This window comes from Phaeodactylum tricornutum, chromosome 9 (genome assembly GCF_000150955.2).
Source record: "Phaeodactylum tricornutum CCAP 1055/1 chromosome 9, whole genome shotgun sequence".
Classification (NCBI taxonomy): Eukaryota; Bacillariophyta; class Bacillariophyceae; order Surirellales; family Neidiaceae; genus Phaeodactylum; species Phaeodactylum tricornutum.
The window spans coordinates 653,465-675,532 of NC_011677.1; the positions used below are offsets into that span (position 1 = coordinate 653,465).

The window sequence follows — 22,068 nt, forward strand, 5'->3', positions numbered from 1 at the left end:
TCCGTACAATCAGTAAATAGATCACGACAACAAACGCAGCGAGGGTTTCATTTTTTGCGTCGTCGATATTCCCCTACTTTTGCGTTTCCCAGTGCCAGAAGAAATCTATCGATTTCACACCGGAAACGGAGAACTTTGAGCAGTATGACAACTACCAATACCCAGCACGAAGAGGACGTAGCGAAAGATTTGCCCTCCCGTGTGGAATCTGATTCCATGGGTGAGTTGCCCATTCCCGCTGGTACCTTATGGGGCGCTCAGACCCAACGATCTCTTGAAAACTTTCCCATTGGGGGGATCGAATCGCGCATGCCTTTGGCAGTGGTGCACGGCATGGCGATTGTCAAGAAATCCTGCGCTCTGTACCACTCCGACCTTGGTGTCATGGAAGATCATATAGCCCGTGCGATTGCGCAGGCGGCGGACGAAGTGCTGGCCGGGAAATTGGATCGACACTTTCCTCTGGTCACCTTTCAGACTGGAAGGTGCGTTTGTAATAGTTGTCTTGGGGTGTAGGAGTGGCAATCTTTTGTAACTCATTTTTTTACACATTTTCTATACTAACTCGCTTCCATAGTGGCACTCAAACCAACATGAACGTGAATGAAGTGTTGTCGAATCGCGCCATTCAAATACTTGGTGGAACTGTGGGTAGTAAAGACCCCGTCCACCCGAACGACCACGTCAATCGCGGTCAATCTTCCAACGATTCCTTCCCGACCGCCATGCACATTTGCGCTGCCAAGACCTTGCACGAGCGAACTCTACCAGGATTGCGGATTCTACAAACGGCCCTCGTTCAAAAGGTGGAAGAATTTGGTGCCGTGGTCAAGATTGGACGCACGCACTGCCAGGACGCGACACCTTTGACTCTCGGACAAGAATTCGGTGGCTACTTGCAGCAAGTCGAGTACGGAATTTCTCGGGTAGAGGCGTCTTTGCCGAGTTTGTACCGTTTAGCCTTGGGCGGCACCGCGGTCGGTACCGGTCTCAATACGGTGGAAGGCTTCGCGGAAGAAATTGCGGCCAAGATTGCGGACGAGACCGGTCTCCCGTTCACGTCGGCAGCGAACAAGTTCGAGGCCCTCGCGGCGCACGATAGTATCGTGGAAGTTTCCGGTATGCTGAATACAATGGCATGTAGTTTGAACAAAATTGCAAACGACGTGCGGCTGTTAGGTAGCGGTCCACGATGTGGACTGGGCGAAATTTCGCTGCCGGCCAACGAGCCTGGCTCGAGTATTATGCCGGGCAAGGTAAACCCCACGCAGTGCGAATCTTTGACTATGGTATGCGCTCAAGTCATGGGAAACCACGTGGCCATTTCGGTCGGCGGAGCACAGGGACATTTTGAACTCAACGTCTTCAAGCCCGTTATGATTGCGAACTTGTTGCATTCAGCCGTCTTGATTGGTGACGCCGCCGCTTCGTTCGCAACACGGTGCGTGGAGGGCATCGTGGTCAATCAAGACCGGGTAACTCAGCTGCTGCACGGTAGTCTTATGCTGGTGACAGCGTTGAACCTGCATATTGGATACGACAAGGCGAGTGAGATTGCCAAGAATGCACACAAGAACGGCACCACATTGAAGGAATCGGCTATTTCGAGCGGCTACTTGACGGCCGCTCAGTTTGATGAATGGATTGTTCCCGAAAGCATGATTGGTCCGAGCCCGGCGAATGTAACTACAGAATAGATGACTGCAGATACTGTTTGGTGTAGCATCTATTTCGTTGGCATTGTTTCTTGTTCCCATCAAACAGTAACGGACCGGATGCAATATTGACAGTGAAATTGACCGTGACAATTAGGCTTCGTGTAGCACGCGTGGTCCTTCCGTCGTCAGATTTGTACTTTCATCGGTAGGAAGGCGAACGAGCCTTCCAGGATTGAATTTGGAGGAGTTTGGACTTCTCGGGGCAGAAGGCTCGTGTCAGGCGCTTCACACACATCCCAAAAGGTCTAACAACATCTCGTACAATCCTCACACATCAATCAGCACACGAACTATACGTACCTAAAAGGACTGGGCTCAATCCCGTATCGCCACAACGAGAAGTCACAGTGGCAGGCATCTGCACCAAGCCGAAGCCTTCCCACCCGCCGACACAACAAGATTAACAGTAAAAGAACAATTTGTAAGCGTAAACGAGAGACCTCACGACTTTCGACTTACTGTTAGAAAACCTGTCTTTTTGAAAGACGTGAAGTTACTTCTCGCCATGATTCGCTCGCTCGCTGTAACGAACAATCCTCTTGCGCTGATTGCTCGACGCTCGTTAGCGACGGTCGTTGCTGCTTCGAAACACGTCCATGAGGGGCCTTCTGCAGCCGCCAAGCACTGCATTGATCTCGAAGAACAGTACGGTGCGCACAATTATCATCCTCTACCAGTAGTTCTCACCAAGGCTAAGAATACGCGAGTGTACGATGTGGATGGCCGCGAATATTACGACTTTTTAAGCGCCTACTCGGCCGTGAATCAGGGCCACTGTCACCCCAAGCTCATCCAAGCTTTGACGGAACAAGCGAACAAACTTACACTTACGTCCCGTGCCTTTCACAACGACTCACTCGGCGAATACAGCAAGTTTGTAACCGAATATTTCGGTTACGATCGTGTCTTGCCCATGAATACGGGCGTGGAAGGCGGCGAAACCGCCATCAAGCTCGCCCGACGCTGGGGCTACGCGGTCAAGGGCATTCCTCCCAACCAAGCGCGGGTGCTTTTTGCCAACCACAACTTCTGGGGACGTACGCTCGCCGCTGTCTCGTCCTCCAGCGATCCCACGGCCTTTCGGGGATTCGGCCCTTACATGCCGGGGTTTTCGCACGTGCCCTTCAACGATCTCGGGTCACTCGAAATGGAATTTGAAAAAGATGTGAGTCCATGCGAATGAAAACAAATTGCTTTGGACCGATGTCTAACGTATCGGAACACTCACTTCTTGCTGTTTCTCCGTAGGCTGAAAATATTGCGGCCTTTATGGTCGAGCCCATTCAGGGCGAAGCCGGTGTCGTAGTGCCGGATGATGGTTACATGAAAAAGGCTAAGGAACTTTGTGAAAAGTACAACGTCTTGCTAATTGCCGATGAAGTACAAACTGGTCTGGGTCGTACCGGCTACGAACTTGCCGTGCACCATGATCAGTGTAAACCTGACATGGTTGTGCTGGGGAAAGCCTTGTCCGGTGGCGTACTCCCGGTATCGGCCGTTCTCGCCACGGACGAAGTTATGTTGCAGCTGAAACCGGGCGAGCACGGATCAACCTACGGCGGCAACCCTCTGGCTTGCAAAGTAGCTACGGCGGCCTTGGAAATCCTGCGGGACGAAAAGTTGTCGGAAAATGCGCAAGCCCGGGGTGAACAGCTGCGCAATGGATTGCAAAAGCTCGTGGACGACAACTCATCCGTTGTCAAAGTACGCGGGCGAGGCTTGCTGAATGCTATTGTAATTGATCAACCCAAGATGGGCTACGGTGCGGCCGGCAAAGCTATGGAATTGTGTACCATCATGATGGAAAACGGTCTGTTGGCCAAACCGACTCACGGAAATATTATTCGATTTGCTCCACCCTTGACTATCACCGAACAAGAAACAGACGAATGCTTGGATATTATCGCAAGCAGTGTCAAGGAATTAGATTCGTAAACACCGCTAAGGTAGGGGTATACATTTGATGGATGGAAATTTCTACAGCAGTGTCATAGTATCTACCATGACTGACAGTGAGAAAGTTACTATAGTTCGTTCTTGTATGAGAGATAAAGCATCCTTTACATTTTTAATCTCTTCTTTAAACGATAGCCATCACAAGAAACACAACGTTGAACTTTTTAACAACCAAAGAACGGCTGGTCGATTGGCGTTTGGCTGACAGTTGATGGTTATGGCTCTTAGCAACAAGCGGCAAAAATTCGTGCTATGAATTGCCCGTATTTCGTCGTCTCCGTTTTGTATTGCTGTCCATCAGAAAGGACGGCTGGCCGTTTGCTTCCCCCTTTTTGCCTTCATCTTTCCGTCTCTTGCCAATAGTGGTCCTAGAACTCAACCTTGCTAGTTGTATTTCTTCGCCATTCTTGGTGTCGTCAGCTTCAACCGCCCCTACCGCCACAGCGGCCACCACTGCAGCTTCTTGCTCCGCTACAGGAATTTTTGTACTCTCCTCTTCATCTCCTAGCTTTTTCGGTTCCGCTGGTTTCAGCGCCAATGCTACCGTTGCGGTACTCGTTTGCCGGGCTGATTTATGCACGCGAAATCCGAAAACTCGTGGAACATAGGTTGAATCCAAAACGAGCGGGTCCGGTACTAAATTTGAAAACGTCATGAGAAACAAATGTGGGAAAGTTGTGCCAAAGGCTGCTCCATCCACTCCCGATGATATCCCGGCACGGGACCTTACGGGCGGTGAAAAATATACCTGGTTGCATTTGGGGCAAAAAATCTTGACCGTATCGGCGCCCATTTCGTCCTTCATACCAACCGGTAGCACCGGTTGTCCGGCGCATTGAATCAAAGGACACGCTCCGAAGTCTTTCGCAGCGTACTGACGACGCCGAACCAGTAGAGCAAGAGAGCCGTGAGCAATGAGATTTCCTGAAGCACAAAATATCAATCGGATAGAGATTTCCTTGACAATTGCCTACCTTGCTGTACATAGCATCCAACCCGTGAGCCGTTATAATATAGCGCGCATGAATCAAGCCATACAGCGTACATGCCGATTGGGTCAAATGGCTGTCATCGGAATCGTCAGGGCCGATCCGATCCAAAATCAAGTCCAAGCAGTCCGAAAAGTTACCAACACATGCTCGAAGGCCATACAGGTTAAATCCATCTTCAATGTATGAGCGTTCTACTTCGCAAAACATTTCGTGCCCCTTCAAGCCACAAAACCTGGTACGTAAAGGAAGAAACATTTGTATTAGTGGCAAAATATCCGCTTGTTTTCGAGACGTAGCAAAATCTATAGGTACCATTGGATCCATGGCTCATCATGCCCGGAAGCTGATGAATCCTCATTGTGTGCCATCTTCCCGTTCCTTTTCCAAAAGCAGATTTCGTTCGTTTACTGGATGACGAATTTGTAGGAACGCAATTGGTAGCTTTAAAGGCAAGAGTGGAAGGTAGTCCGAACGGTTTTTTGTCTCGAATTGTGCAAGGCGCTGGGAGAAGGTCGCATGCATGCGGGTGATAAAGAGTACGTGAGGAGATTACACTTCGATAGTACTGTTTGAAGTTTTGGTGACCTGTGCTTTCATTTTTTCACACGCACTACTGCTGCATGTCCGAGGCTTTGATTTGTGGCGTTTGGCTGCCTGCGTGGGGGAAATTATCTGGTTGGACAACTGGCTGGTTGTGGCTGCAAGAGGTCAAAAACACGTTCTCCGAATCGAAGATCGGTCGACCAATAGACATCGTAGTCTGGCCTCTCTTACGTATGACTGTGAATATCCGTTCGGAACTAGGGAAGAAGCCAACATACGGGACTCGATTTTTTCGTTCATTTTTGGATCTATCTGTCAACTCTGTGCTGCCACACCATGTATGCTAAGATGAAACACCAGATTCGCAGGTAAACGCTTTTTGATTGCGCTGATGAAAAAATAGGTTCTATCAGGGACGGAATGCTGGAGCCTTGACGGGTGATCAGATCCACAGGACTTCAAAACGATACAGTCGACGTATCTCTCTCTTTATTGGCTTGGGTAACTTCCCACTTGGTGACGAACGATGAGTGTCGTTTTCGCAACAGCCGGTTATGATCACATTATTCGATTCTGGGAAGCACCTTCTGGTATTTGTTCGCGAATCATAAAGTATCCGGACTCGCAGGTCAATCGATTGGAGATCACACCCGACAAGCAATTTATTGCTGCTGCTGGGAATCCAGTTATTCGCTTGTACGAAATTCTTGAGCCCTCTGCGATGGGCGGTGACGAAAGGGACCAGCAAGCTGTTTTAACTCTGGAAGGCCACGGGTCGAATGTTACATCCATTGGGTTTCACAAAGATGGGCGTTATTTATACTCTGGTTCCGAAGACGGAACGATCAAAGTGTGGGACTTGCGTAGTCCTAGCTATAGTCGCAGCTTTGATGTTGGAGCCGGCGTCAATTCCGTAACTCTAAGGACGGATCGAGACCAGTTCGTATCTGGCGACCAGAATGGATATGTGAAGATTTGGGATCTGGGGGGGAATGGTTGCATCAATAGTCTCAAGCCGTCATCGACCAATGCAAAAACAGACGGGCCGGCATCTCGAAGGCGATCGGCCGAAGGAACAGTTCCTATCCAAGCAGTTGACATTTCGGAGGATTCTCGGACGCTCGTGGCAGTCTCGAATCACGGCAGTGTTTTTGTATGGGACCCAACTTCAAGCGTTGGAAGTGAAGATGACAACAGCACGATGCGACCCGTTAAAAAGTTTCGAGCTCATCCTCCTGGCACTTACTGCTTGCACGGGAAAATAGCACCCGATTGTCGTCATTTGGTGACCACATCCAGTGATGGCACGGCGAAGCTGTGGGATACAGCCACTTGGGAATTAACACACACTCTGCAAAACCAAAAATGGGTATGGGATGCAGCCTTTTGCGCAGACTCTTCGTATTTAGTGACAGCAAGTAGCGACCACGTCGCCAGACTGTGGAATTTGCAAAAGGGATCGGTCGTCCGGCAATATCACGGCCACCAATCATCCGTTACATGCGTCGCTCTCAACGACAGTAGTGTATGACGACTGTTTAAGACGCAATCGGAAAAGGTTCATAGTGCGTATATAGAGCCTTTGAATATCTATTAACGATAGGAAGAGTTCATAAACTCTAATAGGTTCTTCTGATCTCGCATGAACAGAGTGTCATAATCATGAAGACGTCAACAAACATTGTTGTTTGTTTGGTCACGGGTCCCATTTGCGTGCAGAACCATAATAAAAAGGGTTAGATTTCGGTAATCATGCATCCGCTTAGAGCCGATAGAAGATAAAAGCTTACCCTAGCTTCTTCCTGGGCTAGATCCTCTTCCGTCTTGTCGATCTTCATTCGAATCCGTTCTCCCGTAACAACGCTCCGACGTGCTTTGCCTCGCATGTCGCCGTCACTGGCGCTACTGGAAGGATCTCTACGTTTCCGACTTCTCTTTTTCTTCTTTCGGATGTGTTTGCGTTTGCGATCCTCTTCGTGACTGGAGCTATCTTCCGACGAGCAACTAGCCTCTCTTCTTCGTCTGCGTCGGCGGCCAACGCCTTTGCGCGAGCTTTTCTTCTGATCTTCGTCTGAGCTATGTTGGGATCTGTGCCTGCTCTTCTTTTTCTTTCCGTGATTGCGCGTGCGACGGTGGTCGGCGCAGCTACTCAACTCATCGTCGCTTTCTCGACTAGATCGTTTGGAATGCCGAGCTGCCGTCGTGTCGTTTCGACGAGGCTGTTCCTCAGGAATTTCTTGCTTTCTCGCCGATGCTGAGGATGAGACGGAAGCTTCCATGGTATAAATAGTCAGAGCTGCGGCTGCTGACTTGAATATAAGCAATACTTTTGTATTTGGGGGAGCGCCTTTGACGTTCACAGACACTGCGGTTCTGGCCGTGGAGAAAATGACATCAATCTTTGTGCGAAGTGGGGCCAATATCGGATCGTCTGGCCTTTTCCTCAGCGAAAAAAAAGAGGAAATTCGCTAAGTGTGGTGTTCAGACCATGTCAAATCCACTAAATGGGTGGTACCATAAGTAACTCTAAACACTTACAAAGCATTTGTCCGTTGTATGCTATATCACGCATACAAGTGTTTTGCACATTTTTTAGGATTCGTAAATGGGCTAATATCCAAGAAAGCATTTCCTTTAACAGAAGACTGCCAGTGAAAGGACTAATTTTATATATTCACAAATCCCTCACAGTCAAGCAGTTGACCAAATTTAAGGGTGTCATCCAAGTGGTTACCAGTTAAACCTTCCTGGTATGGTAGCAATTTACTTTGAGGTCAGAGCAATATTGCAATCAGCCTGCAACTGTTTTACTTTGCTTGACTGTGAATCTGACAGTGAACAACTAGCCCAGCCTGATTTGATGCTCTTGAGTTTTTGTCTCAATTTCTCAGGTATATGCTTTTATTCAAGAGAGCTCTTTCCATTCAAATTTTGCTTGTAAGAAAAATGATCTATTTAGCAAAATGGCACGTGCAGCGGTTAAGCACCCATTTAGTGGATTTTGGCAGGGTCTTAGCACCACCCATTTAGCGAATTTCCTTTAAAAAAAAACAGAAAATGACCAAATGGCTAGGCTCTTGCTACCGACAAGCAATGTGTTTGCCTAACATGTTACATACTATAATGAATAGGTAAACTTACACGAACTTCAAAGCTCTCTGTTTTCTACAGATCATGCAGCTCTAACGCTCGGTATGTAGACTCTACAGTAAACTCTATTCAAAAGAGGTATCCTATATGGGATCATTGACGATAGAGGGGCTCAGCATGGAAGTAGTCTTTTCGGGTAAAAAGCGATTTGCTTTAAAAGAAAGAGTCAGATTGCCCAAGATAAAGCGATCATAATATCATATTGTCGGGCGGAATACTAGAGCTCTCCATCATTTCTTTCCACTGTATCTTTCCCATCCAATCTGCCGAAGTTGTCGGCAACAGCCGCATGCTGCTCATTTTGTACAATCCCACAGCTAACCATACCAAATTTAGAGCAACGAATGCCAGCTTCGGCATTTGTAAATCTACATCACTCAAGGCAGCAAAGACACTTTCGATGCCTAGAATGCTCGTCACCGGGGTCAAGATTGCCATACTCACGGTGTTGATGCTGAAAATATTAAGATTCGACCCGGACATATACATCATAAACGCGTTCATCATGATCTGCTGACCAGGCTTTACCGCAATCGACATAGCTTTGGATTTCTTCTTGGCGGCCAGCTGTGATTGTTGACTAGATGAGAGTGCTGGTCGCGAATCCGCCGACGAGCTAGCTAGAGCTTTTTGTTGCTGCTGTAGCGATTTGAAGCCCACTGGTTGGGAGCATTTGACAAGAGTATGGTATCCCTCGTGGCATTCCTTTGTGTTCAGGTCAATAGAATAGGTGGATCTGAAAGAAACAAAACAGAAAAGGACAAGCGTGAAAAAATCAAAGCGGCGTTATTTCTGGTTTGGGAAATTCACGCGCAATACGAGTTCGCTAACGAACAAACTGGCTTGGCTCTCTACCTACTTTCTTGGCATTATGACAGCAGAAGTAAGCTGATCATGCAGCACAGGATGTTTTAAAACAGGAAAGGATTGCCTGGTGCGCTGACTCTCATTACAGCGGTAGTATTTATATCACCCTCCGCGGCCAATTGTGCTGGATCAATTTGGTGTCGTCTGGTTGCTTTGCCGTCTATAAACGTGTTGAAATGTCGTATACGACTAGGTATGGACACTGAAAAGACTGGAGGAATGGATTATATAACGACCAACAGCTATTTCTCTCTTTCTGATTTGACTTCTACCGATGGTTTTACTGTTCCAAGTTACATCCATCCAGCCCATGAATCCGTCCTCTAGCTAGAGCTGTCTTGGCGTGAGCAGAAAGTTAAACGAATTGCAGCGAGCATATAGTCGAGCATGGAGGAAGGGTCGCTACTTGCAGAAGCTCTAAAACGGGAAAACGGTTTGGAGAACACTCTCATAGTTGACATCTATCTGCCACCCTTCGAGGTAGCCTCGCCGGAGCATCTTATTGCTCTTAGTAGAATTGCCATCGAAATCAATACCTACATACATTCTGAAATATACCCATGGTTGATTGGAGGAGATGGCCCCGTATTCGGGATACACGAAACCGGGGGTATTCCTCATCTACGAACCAGTTTATGTTACGGTGTTTCGGTAGCCGATGAATGGAAGTTGATCGGATTGTGTGGGCAGTATTCTTCCCAGAATCCCATTTTGGCAATGGAATTTTGGGATCAAGATGATGGCCAAGTCCTCTTGATTCAGAGCGCGCATGAGTTACCTGCTTGGGTGGATCAAATTGGACCACCAAATTGTCGACATCGGTGTTGGATTCTGCGAGGCAAAGTCAACCTGATCGCTCCTTTCAGCGATACCGATGCTTTTTTATCAATACCACAATCACTTGAGCTGCTCCGCTCGGCTTCCAGTCTTGTAGAATGTTCACCAACGGTCAATAACGCTATTCAAGAGAGAGTCGCTCGTGTTAATAGCGCAAATCACTATCATCGTGGAGCGGTGGTAGTCCCTCGCTCAGTAGTCCATATGCTGGAGACGCGACCCGATCTCGTTGACGCTGCTTGCCTTGCTTTTTCGGAATACGCTACCACGCATGCACCACTAAACCAGCCTCCCTTGGCTGGCACTTGCGAAGATTGGGTATGGATGGTTCATCGCTTTGGACGAACACACTACTCTATGCTTCGCACCGTTACGGCTGCTCCTTACTGGAAAGCAGAGGATACAATTCCTAGTGTGTATCAGTCTGTTGAAGTAAAACGTCTAAAGCGCCAATGCAATGTTCAGGGAACAACGCATCTACGACACGCTTTGCAGCTTGGTTTACGGCTTGTTGCCGGGCTGGATTATATTTTAATGCACAGAGTTAACGATAGTCATACAAACGATGCTAAAGGGTGGGGTGTTGAAAGAAGGGTCCAGTGCTGGTCGCGAATCGAAAAGGCATGTTCGGAGTGTCGCGTTTCAGCGACGTCGCCGGGATGGTTGCTAAATGCATGGCAGCAGGGACCGAATGAGGCTGCACATGATCTTGAGCCTATACTGAAATGTCCCGTGTTTCAAGAGGAGTTGAAGAACCAATTCACACCACTCACGCAACCGGAAAAGCCAATTACGACGCAAATTCGGTCAGAATTACTGGTCAAGGTACCGTGCAATAGGCATTTTGAACCTCCTACGCCGCGTGATGTTGATGATGAGCGTTGGATGATAATGCCAGATGAAGACGAACTGGAACTCTATGCTAATGCTCGACCGACCTCTCGATCGCAGCTTGCATCAGACGAGTCAAACGGCGGAGATAGTGCTTTAAGCGATATGCTGAGCGGAGTCCAGTCTTTCATGCACGGCAAAAGCACGATTGAAGGTGTTTCGCATCAAATTGGATTGACTCGTCCACTGCGCATTGATCCTACTGTGTTCTTGAACATTTTGCACTCAACTTTGCAAGCAGAATGTGCAGACGACCTCGATTTTACGAGAATCGAGAAGGATCTGTTTTTCTCGAAAGACGACTACCAGTTAGATGATGAGGAAGGTGGCGATGGCGTTGATAAAGCCATGACCGATGTCATGAGCGCTATGGACAACGAGTTGCGAATCCGACCGATCTCCGAAAATGGAAGTAAAGATGTCCAACAAGATGAGAGTGTCCGTCACAACGCTGAGATTCTGACAAACTTGTTGAAATCGCTAGAAGCTGGACACGGAAAGCCGAGTCCAGTTCGAAACATCTTGAACGAAATGGGACTGGATGTACTGGACGGTCACTTCGAAGAGGAATAGCTTGAGTCGAAGCCTAAGAAATCTATAGCTCTGTTACACCCTCAATAGCTTGCGCAATCACGTCGATCTCATCTTTTGTCATTTCGGGAGTTGGCGCGGCTGCTTCTCGACTCGGTCCTCGAGAACCATTTCTTCGGCCTCCGTCTCCACCTTGTTCTTCGAGTAGAGCCTTTCGACTAAGCTGCAGTTTACCCTTGTCTTTACCGAGATACTTGACCGTCAGTTCTTCAACATTCATGCTCTTCATGAAACCTTCGCAGTTTCGAACACGCTCGTGGGCCAGCTCCGAGACATGAACCAATCCTTCAAGACCCGGGTAAGAACCGTCCTCGGCACCGGGCAAAATCTCAAGAAAAACTCCAAACGGATGAATACCAGTAATTTTTCCGGTGTAGGTTTCACCTTCAACGGGTTCCGGTCCTTCATACTTTGGACGTTCCTCTCTTGGCCCACGTCCATTTCGTCCGGCACTACTAACCAAAGTAGTAATAAAGGTCTGGGCTTCTCCCATTTTAGCTGTATCAAACGAGGATAACTGTACCCCTCCCTCTTCACCGACGTCCATGTTTACAAGCTCAAAATCTTCGATGATAGCACGAATCTGTTTACCACCTGGTCCAATAATCTTACCAATGGCCTCAACAGGAATTGAAAACGACATCATTTTTGGGACAGTTGCGGGGAGCTCCTCTCGCGGTGAGGCAATTACCTTTTCCATTTCCGACAACAAATGTAAGCGGCCCGTGCGTGCTTGTTCCAGTGCGCTTTCCATGGTTTCCAAAGTCAAACCTTCACACTTGATATCCAGTTGAAAAGTGGATATTCCAACTCGATCACCTGCAACCTTAAAATCCATAGTACCAAGTGCATCCTCGGTTCCAAGAATATCCGAAAGTATTACAGCGTTCTCGTCGGATACGCCGCCTTTATCGCCTAGCAGCATTCCCATTGCAATACCGGCCACGGGTGCTTTGATGGGTACACCGGCATCCATTAAAGCCAGTGATCCGCCACAGACGCTGGCCATGGAACTGGAACCGTGCGACTCAGTGATGAGAGACTCTACCCGAATTGTATAAGGGAAATCAGCTAGTGCTGGTATGGTTGGAATCAGGGCCCTTTCCGCCAGGTTACCGTGTCCGACTTCTCGACGTCCCGGAGCTCCCACTCGGCCCGTCTCACCAACGCAACTAGGCGGAAACGTATACTGCAGATAAAAGCGCTTCTCATCGGTTCCGTCCAGTTTTTCAATCTTTTGTCGCATGCCGGAACCACCCAGTGTTGTCGTGGCGACACACTGTGTTTCACCTCGTGTGAAGAGGGCAGACCCGTGCACACGCGGCAGCAACCCAGTCTCCATTGTAAGCTGACGAATGTCGGTCGGTCCACGACCGTCACAACGAAGCCCTTCTTCTCGGGCACGGAAAAACATGCGTCGACACAACAGATCTTTAAACGCGCCTTTGATGGCAACCGTTTCGCCAGGATAGTCTTCGATAAGCTCGCCGACTACGGCCGTGTATAAATCAGTCATGATTTTCCCTTGGGCTTCTTTGCCCAGACCAGACGACCACATATCATCGATACGATCGCTGAAAAGTTCATCTACTCGAATTTGCAAGTTCTCTGGAGTAGCTTTAATAGTATCCAGCTTCTTTTCCTTTCCGGCGACTTTTCCTAGCGCGGTCAGCCCTTGACATAGGACCTGAATCGCCTCATGGCCCGTTTTCACGGCCTGAATCATCGTGGATTCTGGTAAAAAGTCGGCGGCTCCTTCAATCATCAAAACTGCTTCTTCGGTACCGGCCACCATCAGGTTGAGCTTGCTCGTCTCCATCTGTAGATTTGTAGGATTCACCACCAACGTGCCATCATCCTTCATGCCCACTTGCACCGCCGCCACGGGTTTGTGCAGGGGTACATCGGAAATGAAGAGCGACGAGGCCGAAGCAATGATCGCAAGAGGATCGCAGGACCGTTCCCCATCGTAGGACAAGACCCAGGAGAGAAGCTGCGTTTCGTGCCGCCATCCCGACTGAATCAATGGCCGGAGCGGTCGGTCAATGAGACGACAGGTAAGAATTTCGTGTTCAGCGGGACGTCCGTCCCGTTTGTTGTACCCACCGGATGTGAGCCCGGCGGAACTGAATCGTTCCTGGTAGTCCACACTGAGGGGACAAAAGTCGATTTCTTCCTTGGGGTCCTTGTCGTGCGACGTTGTCGCGTAGAGAACGGAATCACCGCGAGTCAATGTGACAGCACCCGCCGCCTGTCGTCCGATCTTTCCCGTTTCAATGCAAATAGGAGGAACATCCTGCTCTTGACCGGGCAGCGAGTGAAATATGACGCGGTGTACGGGGAAACCGGCGGGTCCGCTGTGGTCCGATTCAATCGAAAAGGCTGTCCCGGAACCGTCGGACGCCCAACGTGACGATGTCGAGGCTGAGCCGTCTACCCCTTTTCTACCGCTACGACCTGAACGAAAGGAAGCAATCGGATGGAAAGCCCAACATTCTTCGCCTTGAAAGAACGTGAGAAACAAAGCGAGAAACTTCATATTGAATGCCATTGGATAATGGGTTTCGTTGCGTACGCCGACGGAAAGGCAACTTTAGATGGAGTTGACGAGCCGACGAAAACTTGTACGGATGACACAATCGACCACTGAAGGAGGACTCGCTTCGCCTTGTGCGAGATGAGTATCTCAAATACTACCAGCTTGTCGCGGGGTTTCGGCACTTGTAGCCTCCGCCGTGTAGTCTTGTTTCTCGACTAGTCCGACGAGATGGAACATCAATCATCCCAAGTGTTTACAGTTACTACTCGCCGGAGCCGACCATTATTTTAGTTGGCAATATCGCGGCAAAATTGAGAACATACGTCAGGTAGGCATAACGAAGCGGGTGGAGTGCAAGACTAACTCAACTCGCGTTTTGTAGACAATGGGACGGGACGATTACGAACAGAAGGTATGACCTATGGACAATAGCTGCATGTACTTCTATACGTCTGTCAGCGACTCCCATCGTAGTTCCTAAATGACGGCCTGCATGCCAACCAAGGAAATGCGTTCTCAGACCGTAACAAATAGCCGTAGCGTCACCAGCATCTACTTGTAAGGCCGCCCAGGGGTCTGTTCCAATGTTGTTGACTTCTTGGCCGAAATCCTTCTTTCTTAGGCCCAAGTTAAATTTGCTTCTTGCACCACTATTTTAACAATCATGGGTGAAGAAGAATACTTGAAACAGTCGTCGCGCTTAGGGAACTTGGATCGGTAAGAGGATCGAGGACGGTTTACGTGTTCTGTGTTAATAGTTTGAAAGATACACCAACAAGTATGCGTCTAACGTCCCAACCCTTCACTCTCACACATGTACGAAATCAACGCGGACCAGTCCACAAGTAGCCATCTTGGACTTTGGGTCCCAGTACTCCCACTTGATTGCCCGTCGCGTCCGCGAACTCCACGTTTACTGTGAACTCTACAGTTGCCAGGTTGACGCCGCCGAACTCGCCCAACACCAACTGACGGCCGTCATTCTTTCCGGCGGTCCGAATTCCGTGTACGAAGAAGGCGCACCGCATGTGTCTCCAGAGACCTGGAAACTTATTCAAGATCGACGTATTCCCGTCCTCGGAATCTGCTACGGTATGCAGGAATTGGCACACGTATTTGGAGGCCGCGTGGAAGCAGGTCTCAAACACGAGTACGGCAAGGCCATGGTACACCGGGTAGAAGGCTGCGATTCGCAGTTGTTTGCCGACATGCCCAGCGAATTTCAAATGTGGATGTCACACGGAGACAAGTTACATGCCGTACCGGACGGGTTTAAAGCCGTCGGCGCGACAGCCAACGCCGAATACGTTGCGATTGAAAACTTGGCCACCCGCATGTGGGGACTCCAATTTCATCCCGAGGTCACGCACTCGCCTCTGGGGAAAACGTTGCTCCGAAATTTCGTGATCACCATTGCTGGTGCCACACCGGATTGGGTCATGACGGATTACGCACAAGAGTTTATCGAAGAAGTCCGGGCCAAGGTAGGACCGGATGGTCACGTTTTGGGAGCCGTCAGTGGTGGAGTGGATTCGACTGTGGCTGCCGTACTTATGACGAGGGCAATTGGTGATCGCTTTCACGCCGTGCTCGTTGACAACGGCTGTCTGCGCAAGGACGAAGCCAGTGCCGTGCTCAAGCGGATGCGGGAAGACTGTGGCGTCAATCTACGCTGTGTGGATGCGAGTGACAGGTTTTTGGATCTACTCAAGGGAGTGACGGATCCGGAAAAGAAGCGAAAGATAATTGGTGGAACATTCATCGATGTGTTTCAGGAAGAGGCTGCAAAGATTGAACGAGAAAGCGGCCCTTGTCAGTATTTACTGCAGGGAACATTGTACCCTGATGTAATTGAGAGTATCTCCTACAAGGGACCGTCGGCGACGATCAAGACACATCACAACGTTGGTGGCCTCCCAGCTTCAATGAATTTAAAACTAATCGAACCGCTACGGGAACTCTTCAAGGACGAGGTGCGAGAGCTCGGCATGGCCTTGGGCATTGATGAAGCTAGCGTCTGGCGGCACCCCTTTCCCGGTCCAGGTCTGGCCATTCGCATAATTGGGGAAGTAACGGCCGAACGCGTCAAAATATTGCAAGAAGCTGACGCCATTATGATTGAAGAATTGTGGCGTTCGGGACATTATCGTGCGATTGGACAAGCCTTTGTCGTTCTGTTGCCCGTTAAGTCGGTGGGGGTCATGGGCGACGGTCGCACGTATGAGAACGTCGCAGCGGTCCGTTGCGTGGAAACCACTGACTACATGACGGCCGACTTTTACCATTTGCCATACGACGTAATGGGCACAATGAGCTCACGCATTATCAACGAAGTGCGGGGCATCAATCGCTTGTGTTACGATATCAGTTCCAAGCCGCCAGCAACAATTGAATGGGAGTAAAGAGAAGAGGTTGTTCTGTTCTTTGGTTATCGTTCCTAGACTTGAAAATCATGTGTTTTTCACAGCTAGGTAATACCGATACAGGAATGGAATGGATATATTTAGCTTTGATCCTGTTTCATAGCTGGAGAGGCAACTGATACGACTCCTTACATTAGTTTTGACCCTGTTACCTGTGTTCTGAAATGTTGCTGGGGTTTTCTCCGTCGCCAGCCAGACGGGAGTCCATGCGCTGTTGTTCGTGACAGCTGACAACTTATTGACGCAATAGCAAAGTGCGAGGAGGAGCACTGACCTACAATAGCCTCACCATATGATTCTTTATTGCGTACCAGAGAATTCTCATGAATCCAGTACTATAATTGACAAAAATGCTTCGATCGTGTTTCTGCTTCTAATGTCTGGACAGCTTGTGATTTATCAATTTCCTGATCCGGAAGAGTCCGAGTGTTCCTCTATTGCATCATAAAAGTAACGTCGTGACTTTTTAGGCAGTGGTGAAGACTGCAGCACCCTTCGGCTCCCCCGTTCCAGCCAATCAGATATTTCGGCTGTGGCAATCCTAATCCGTGCCCGATAGAGAGAGTCAACTTTTGCAAATCAGCCTCCGACGCATCCCGTGTACTCTATAGAAAACGAGGTCTCTCGGTCCCGCTGCATACACGCTTCCTTCCTCACTACGACTCCAAAACCTTGTTGCAGCCGACATTCACGCATAGTCAAGAGCTCTCCGTCACCCTTGACCCCGACTCACTGTGAAAATCGATTCGCAGCTTTGTATCAAGGAATAAGAGCTCTCCGTCGAAACTGTGTCGACCTACCTCGTGCCGCGCTCTTTGTGTACACGGCACAAAAAAGAAATCACGGATTCACCCGAAAAGTCGATTCGTCCCGACCCCTGCCGTGTCCTACACCCTGCCCTCCCCGGCAATCTATTGTCAATTTCTACCAATACCTTTGTGACCTATGAGTCATCCAAACGACTACATCAATAACAACGGCAACATGCAGGAAGACGATATTGAAATGGCTGGCAGCGACGAAGATCTCGAGGACGACGAGGAAGAGGAAGGAATGAACGAACTCGCGGAACCGGATCCCCCGGAAGAAGACGCGGCTGTCGCCCGCCGCCGCGCCATTCAAGCCATTATGCGGGACACGACCCTATCCGAACAGGACAAACGCATGCAGATTCAGTCACTCATGAGCGGTGGACGGATGCAAGTAGCTCCACCGGCTCCGATCTTACCAGCTCCGGAAGCCAACGCCGCCTGCGTACACTACGAACGCAACTGCAACATGGTAGCACCTTGCTGTAATAGCGTCTTTGGGTGCCGCATCTGTCACGATGAGCTCAGTCCAACGGGACATCCGCCCATGAACCGATTTCTCGTGCAAGAAGTTGTCTGCAAAAATTGTAGTACTCGTCAGCGCGCCTCGTAAGTGGATTGCTGTTTGGACGTCAATATGGGCTTCGTTTCAAGACATTCGATTGTGAAGTTATCTGACCTCTTTTTCTTTTCTGTTGCTCAGCAATCAATGCACCAATTGTCAGACAGTTTTTGGAGAATACCATTGTGGAATTTGTAACCTGTGGATGTCAAAGGTACGCTATCCCTACAGCTACTCCTGTTTCTCTCCGACCGTGTGATTGCTCGTCGAGATATTTGTACTCATGTCAGACTATTCTTTGTTACGCGTAGTCCAAGAAACCCTTTCATTGTGTCCAGTGTGGATTTTGCCGCGTCGGTGGTGTAGAGGCGTTCCGCCACTGCAACGAATGCTGCATGTGCATTTCCGTCACAGTCTTTGACAACCACCAGTGCTTCAAGGACAAGTATAAGAACAATTGCCCCGTCTGCCACGAAGACATGTTTAGTTCGCGGCAGTCCCCCCAAGACTTACCTTGCGGTCACGCTATTCACGCCCACTGTTTTCGGAAACTGGCCGGCTTTGATTACCGGTGTCCAATTTGTAAAAAGACGGTCGTATCGCAGCAAAGCATGGCGGCGGCATGGGAAGCGCGCGCACGGGATATTGCCGAGCATCCAATGCCGGCGGATTTGCAACGTATCGTGGATATTATGTGCAATGATTGCGAAGCGAAATCACATCGTCAGCAGTGGCACTTTCTGGGTATTCAGTGTCCGCGCTGCTCCTCGTTCAATACGGTGGTAGAGCAGGTTTTGAGTACCGGTGGGGAGTCGACGTTACCGAATAATTTTAACTCTTCGACGGGCAATGGTGGTGCGAGACCGTGACAACATGGCCGGGTCGATTTTAGTCAAAAGCCTGGCCGGTTTTAGCGGATACACTGCGCATCTTTAATAAACTAAACAGACTTCAACGCAAATGCGCTTTTGCTTCTATACATTTATCGCCGTCCCGGTCCACTGTTTCCCTGACGTCGGCCTGGAGTACGGCCGAGCTGAAATTGTTCCTGAAAGGACAGACCGTCGTCCAGTTGTGAAGCCGTGTCTTCACCAGGTTTGGTCATTTCTTCGACCAATTCCTCTGCTTCTACAATCGCCTTCAGGACTTCGCGTTTGTTTGACTCGCACAACATACCACCAATAAACATCTCAAAAAGAATCAAAAGTGACTTATGCAAGGAAAATACCAAGTCCAGTTCGCAAACTGTAGCAAAAGGATTGAAAAGGCAGAGATTAGCGCCCGCCATCTTCAAAGAGAGCACTTGTGATGGCATAAATTCAAGAAACACAGCTCAACAAAAAAAAACAATGTACTTACCGGAATTAAAATATCCATCCAGAGCTTCCACAAACAAATGGATCTGTTCCAACACTATAAGTTCGTTGAGACCTTGTGGTACGCCGACCACAAAGTACAAGGACGCGTAGCGCCGGTAGACGAACTTGTAAGTGCCCTTTTCAATAATGTTGCACATCTTTGGAGCCCGGGGAAGGATATCAGCTTGAATGTCACGGACAATACGACGCTTATCCGATTCTGAATAGGATGAAAAGAATTCACTCAAGCGAATCTTGCCTTGCCGGCTCATGAGCACGATAAAGTCCCACCCACAAGCGGCTTTGCCCGTTTCAACTGCTTCCCCAGCAATATCTGTCGTGGTCATGGTGTATCGGTTCGACATTTCTGCGATTCGGAAACAAGCGGAAGAAATTGAAGAAGTACGCAGCTTTAACGGTGTTATGAGTGTTGCTTTCAAATTGCTTTGTAGTTGCTGGTCCCTTCGCCATGGTCGGCACGATACCCTGCAGCGAGCAAGAAAAATACGGATATCCGACAGACGGTCTACTCAAGCACAAGTATGACTGAAGACATAGAGAGGGGAACGAATAAATTTACAATTAACTGTAAATGAGAGATGGACACATACTCAACTCGATGACCTTCTTATTGAAGATGACATGGATGACCAATTCGTGGAGATGAAACCAACGACTGGTGGGTGGGTCGCGACCGTCGCAGTTCTTCGACGGTGAACATGCAAACTTATCGAATTCATAGCCAACATAGAAATGATATATCTAAAATAGTTTGCATGTGCTATGCCCCAACGAGAACGTATATAAGCCTCAACGACTTTTCCAAGACTTTAGTTGGCAACCCCTTCCGTTGAGAACGACTTCCGTGTCCCGCTTCGCACAACGATGGAAAGTTCGTGATCTCGCCACTAGAATATGAAAAAAAGAACGAGCGCAACAATAAAAAGGGAATAGTAAAGCAAACAAAGCAAAAAGAGAAGTTGCAATGAGTGTAAGTGCGAAGGAAAGTTCCGGAAAGTGGACTGTAGGCGACCCGAAACTTGATAGCGAAAGCCAACGGGGCAGCAGCAACGGTCTTCAAGAAAAGTATGAAGCGCATGGTTCACATCCACGAGGTCTTTTGATGGCAAGTACATCCGAAGATTCAAGCCCGCCAGCAGAAATCTTACAGCAACTTCAGAAAGTTTCCTGCTCGGTGTCGGTGTCGTTATCGTCGTCGCCTTCTATCCCACTGGAAAAATTTCCAAATCAAACTCAAGAGCAAACGATCTTCCAAGAAGAGGAGCTCACAGTCAGTGCGTGTGGCGATCGGCATAACGGCTTCATAAATACAGATATTCAAAAAGACCCAATTACTTTACAGTCGGAAGATTCTGTTTCGCAGCCAGCGAAATCGAAAAAAAAACGAGAGAAATCCATTGAGAGACAGTCAATCTATCCGGACATCTCTTGTTCGCCCCTGCCTACTGGAGCTCCGGCACGTGTTGCCGGGCCTCGCCGACACCGCCGAACGAAAAGTGACACTTCCAGCAACCTGACTACTATTATGGAGAGGCCGCTTTCTCCACTGGAAAGCATGAGGGTTCGAACCTCATCGCCCGACTCGGTGCTGACAGCAATTCCAGAGCATGGACGGTGTCTGTCGCCGACAAGTGCCGTAAGTGTCATGCCCATTTTCCAGCCAACGTCGCCGAACTTGGAGACCTCAGCAATATTGGCTCCCCTGATCCTCCCCCCACTCGCACCTAGTAGTGAACATTCAAATGCTTACAGCAGCGGTTCTGCGTGCTATACAAAAAGCAGAAATGGATCCTTAGGATCCAGGCCTCGAGTTGTCAATCGACACCGACGAGTTAAATCTGCAGGGACCCATCAGCTTGTGGCGTTGGACACAGAAAGCTTGCTGATTTCCCAACTCCAAGATTTGCACGCTCGTCACGGAACTCAGCACGCCAAGCTTTCCTTGACATACAACGTCCTTGGGAACGTCTACTTCCGACAGCAACGCTTCGAAGCAGCAATCGAAACTTACCGGAAAGCCATTGTAGCTGCACAGGAGAAAGACAAGGTGCCATTGGCCGACTCGTATAGTAATCTTGGTACCGTGTATTGGTCGACAGGAAATGTGGATCAAGCCATTGAGTGTTTGCAACAAGGATTGAGACTCCGACTGCAACAGGGCAATGTCTTAGCGATTGCTACCATCCACTACCAACTCGGTTTGGTCTATACCCTGCGGGGCACGTTCGACGAGGCTTTGCATCAATTTATATCGTGTATCACAGAACGAGGGGGAAAAAGTGGCCAAGAACTCGAAATAGCCCGTTCGTATGATGCGATGGGCAAAGTCTATACGTTACGCGGCAACTTCGAGGAAGCTCTTGAGTCCTATGATCATGCGATTCGCCTCAAAGAGAGGAGGGGAGCTTCAACGGTCTCCACCTTAGAAGAAGTTGGCCGTGTTCAACACACTACGGGAGATTTACAAGCTTCGTTATCAACTTTCCAAAGTGTTTTTGATATGCTTAAACAAGAAGTTGTTGAAATGGGACTGAGCTCGTCCAAGCAAGCCCAAATGAGCGATACTCGCAGCATTATTTCGGGAATTTCCAAAGAACTCGAGGAATTGTCTGTTGGACGAGGCCATTTTAATAAATAGCACGTCTGGACAAAGGATATCGAATCGAGGTTTAAAGGAAGTGTTTGCCTTTTATTTATTGTAAAGTCTTCTCGCGACAGCCGCTACACCTTTATCACAAAATTAGTTTGACAGTCGACCACTTTTCGCTAATTTCATGATTTTCTCGGATCACATACTCTTCTATATTTTTT

The 22,068-nt window shown here is 48.8% G+C and overlaps 11 protein-coding genes across 11 annotated transcripts; 6 read left to right on the forward strand and 5 right to left on the reverse strand.

Moving 5' to 3' along the window:
- Positions 1 to 216: 216 nt before the first annotated feature.
- Fum (fumarate hydratase) lies at positions 217 to 1,697 on the forward strand (the record flags this gene model as incomplete). Its single annotated transcript, XM_002180443.1, has 2 exons — positions 217 to 485; positions 578 to 1,697. 2 exons carry the CDS (start codon positions 217 to 219, stop codon positions 1,695 to 1,697), a joined length of 1,389 nt encoding a protein of 462 aa, XP_002180479.1.
- Positions 1,698 to 2,013: 316 nt separating this feature from the next.
- OAT (ornithine aminotransferase) lies at positions 2,014 to 3,811 on the forward strand. Its single transcript, XM_002180444.1, has 2 exons — positions 2,014 to 2,883; positions 2,967 to 3,811. The coding sequence occupies exons 1-2, from the start codon at positions 2,224 to 2,226 to the stop codon at positions 3,651 to 3,653; spliced, it is 1,347 nt and encodes a 448-aa protein (XP_002180480.1). The 5' UTR covers positions 2,014 to 2,223; the 3' UTR covers positions 3,654 to 3,811.
- Positions 3,812 to 4,233: 422 nt separating this feature from the next.
- On the reverse strand, positions 4,234 to 4,921 carry PHATRDRAFT_12614 (predicted protein; the record flags this gene model as incomplete). Its single annotated transcript, XM_002180645.1, has 2 exons — positions 4,234 to 4,548; positions 4,649 to 4,921. Coding segments are annotated over 2 exons (588 nt in total), but the record flags the coding sequence as incomplete, so codon positions are not given.
- An 814-nt stretch (positions 4,922 to 5,735) lies between these two features.
- On the forward strand, positions 5,736 to 6,740 carry PHATRDRAFT_36142 (predicted protein; the record flags this gene model as incomplete). The annotated part of the gene is made up of 2 exons (XM_002180445.1): positions 5,736 to 6,226; positions 6,269 to 6,740. The coding sequence occupies 2 exons, from the start codon at positions 5,736 to 5,738 to the stop codon at positions 6,738 to 6,740; spliced, it is 963 nt and encodes a 320-aa protein (XP_002180481.1).
- A 205-nt stretch (positions 6,741 to 6,945) lies between these two features.
- On the reverse strand, positions 6,946 to 7,488 carry PHATRDRAFT_36143 (predicted protein; the record flags this gene model as incomplete). Its single annotated transcript, XM_002180646.1, has 1 exon — positions 6,946 to 7,488. One exon carries the CDS (start codon positions 7,486 to 7,488, stop codon positions 6,946 to 6,948), a length of 543 nt encoding a protein of 180 aa, XP_002180682.1.
- Positions 7,489 to 8,614: 1,126 nt separating this feature from the next.
- On the reverse strand, positions 8,615 to 8,905 carry PHATRDRAFT_12729 (predicted protein; the record flags this gene model as incomplete). The annotated part of the gene is made up of 1 exon (XM_002180647.1): positions 8,615 to 8,905. A coding segment is annotated over one exon (291 nt), but the record flags the coding sequence as incomplete, so codon positions are not given.
- Positions 8,906 to 11,047: 2,142 nt separating this feature from the next.
- PHATRDRAFT_20608 (predicted protein) lies at positions 11,048 to 14,328 on the reverse strand. The gene is made up of 2 exons (XM_002180648.1): positions 12,002 to 14,328; positions 11,048 to 11,947 (listed from the first exon to the last, which is right to left on the reverse strand). Exons 1-2 carry the CDS (start codon positions 14,094 to 14,096, stop codon positions 11,550 to 11,552), a joined length of 2,493 nt encoding a protein of 830 aa, XP_002180684.1. The 5' UTR covers positions 14,097 to 14,328; the 3' UTR covers positions 11,048 to 11,549.
- A 353-nt stretch (positions 14,329 to 14,681) lies between these two features.
- PHATRDRAFT_27735 (predicted protein) lies at positions 14,682 to 16,865 on the forward strand. The gene is made up of 2 exons (XM_002180446.1): positions 14,682 to 14,801; positions 14,923 to 16,865. The coding sequence occupies exons 1-2, from the start codon at positions 14,749 to 14,751 to the stop codon at positions 16,484 to 16,486; spliced, it is 1,617 nt and encodes a 538-aa protein (XP_002180482.1). The 5' UTR covers positions 14,682 to 14,748; the 3' UTR covers positions 16,487 to 16,865.
- Positions 16,866 to 17,758: 893 nt separating this feature from the next.
- PHATRDRAFT_12877 (predicted protein) lies at positions 17,759 to 18,657 on the forward strand (the record flags this gene model as incomplete). Its single annotated transcript, XM_002180447.1, has 3 exons — positions 17,759 to 17,925; positions 18,020 to 18,092; positions 18,196 to 18,657. Coding segments are annotated over 3 exons (702 nt in total), but the record flags the coding sequence as incomplete, so codon positions are not given.
- Positions 18,658 to 18,860: 203 nt separating this feature from the next.
- On the reverse strand, positions 18,861 to 19,583 carry AP1sigma (predicted protein; the record flags this gene model as incomplete). The annotated part of the gene is made up of 2 exons (XM_002180649.1): positions 18,861 to 19,123; positions 19,238 to 19,583. The coding sequence occupies 2 exons, from the start codon at positions 19,581 to 19,583 to the stop codon at positions 18,861 to 18,863; spliced, it is 609 nt and encodes a 202-aa protein (XP_002180685.1).
- Positions 19,584 to 20,011: 428 nt separating this feature from the next.
- On the forward strand, positions 20,012 to 21,948 carry PHATRDRAFT_46231 (predicted protein). Its single transcript, XM_002180448.1, has one exon. It carries the CDS (start codon positions 20,222 to 20,224, stop codon positions 21,893 to 21,895), a length of 1,674 nt encoding a protein of 557 aa, XP_002180484.1. The 5' UTR covers positions 20,012 to 20,221; the 3' UTR covers positions 21,896 to 21,948.
- Positions 21,949 to 22,068: the final 120 nt, after the last annotated feature.

Bases quoted from the DNA above. Each gene is read 5' to 3' on its own strand.
- PHATRDRAFT_27735 (XM_002180446.1), top strand. From the start codon at position 14,749: ATGGGTGAAGAAGAATACTTGAAACAGTCGTCGCGCTTAGGGAACTTG. The intron at 14,802-14,922 runs GTAAGAGGATCG...AACGCGGACCAG, and splicing joins CGCTTAGGGAACTTGGATCG to TCCACAAGTAGCCATCTTGG.
- PHATRDRAFT_46231 (XM_002180448.1), top strand. From the start codon at position 20,222: ATGAGTGTAAGTGCGAAGGAAAGTTCCGGAAAGTGGACTGTAGGCGAC.
- OAT (XM_002180444.1), top strand. From the start codon at position 2,224: ATGATTCGCTCGCTCGCTGTAACGAACAATCCTCTTGCGCTGATTGCT. The intron at 2,884-2,966 runs GTGAGTCCATGC...GTTTCTCCGTAG, and splicing joins AAATGGAATTTGAAAAAGAT to GCTGAAAATATTGCGGCCTT.
- PHATRDRAFT_20608 (XM_002180648.1), bottom strand. From the start codon at position 14,096: ATGGCATTCAATATGAAGTTTCTCGCTTTGTTTCTCACGTTCTTTCAA. The intron at 11,948-12,001 runs GTAGTGCCGGAC...CAAAGTATGAAG, and splicing joins CTTTATTACTACTTTGGTTA to GACCGGAACCCGTTGAAGGT.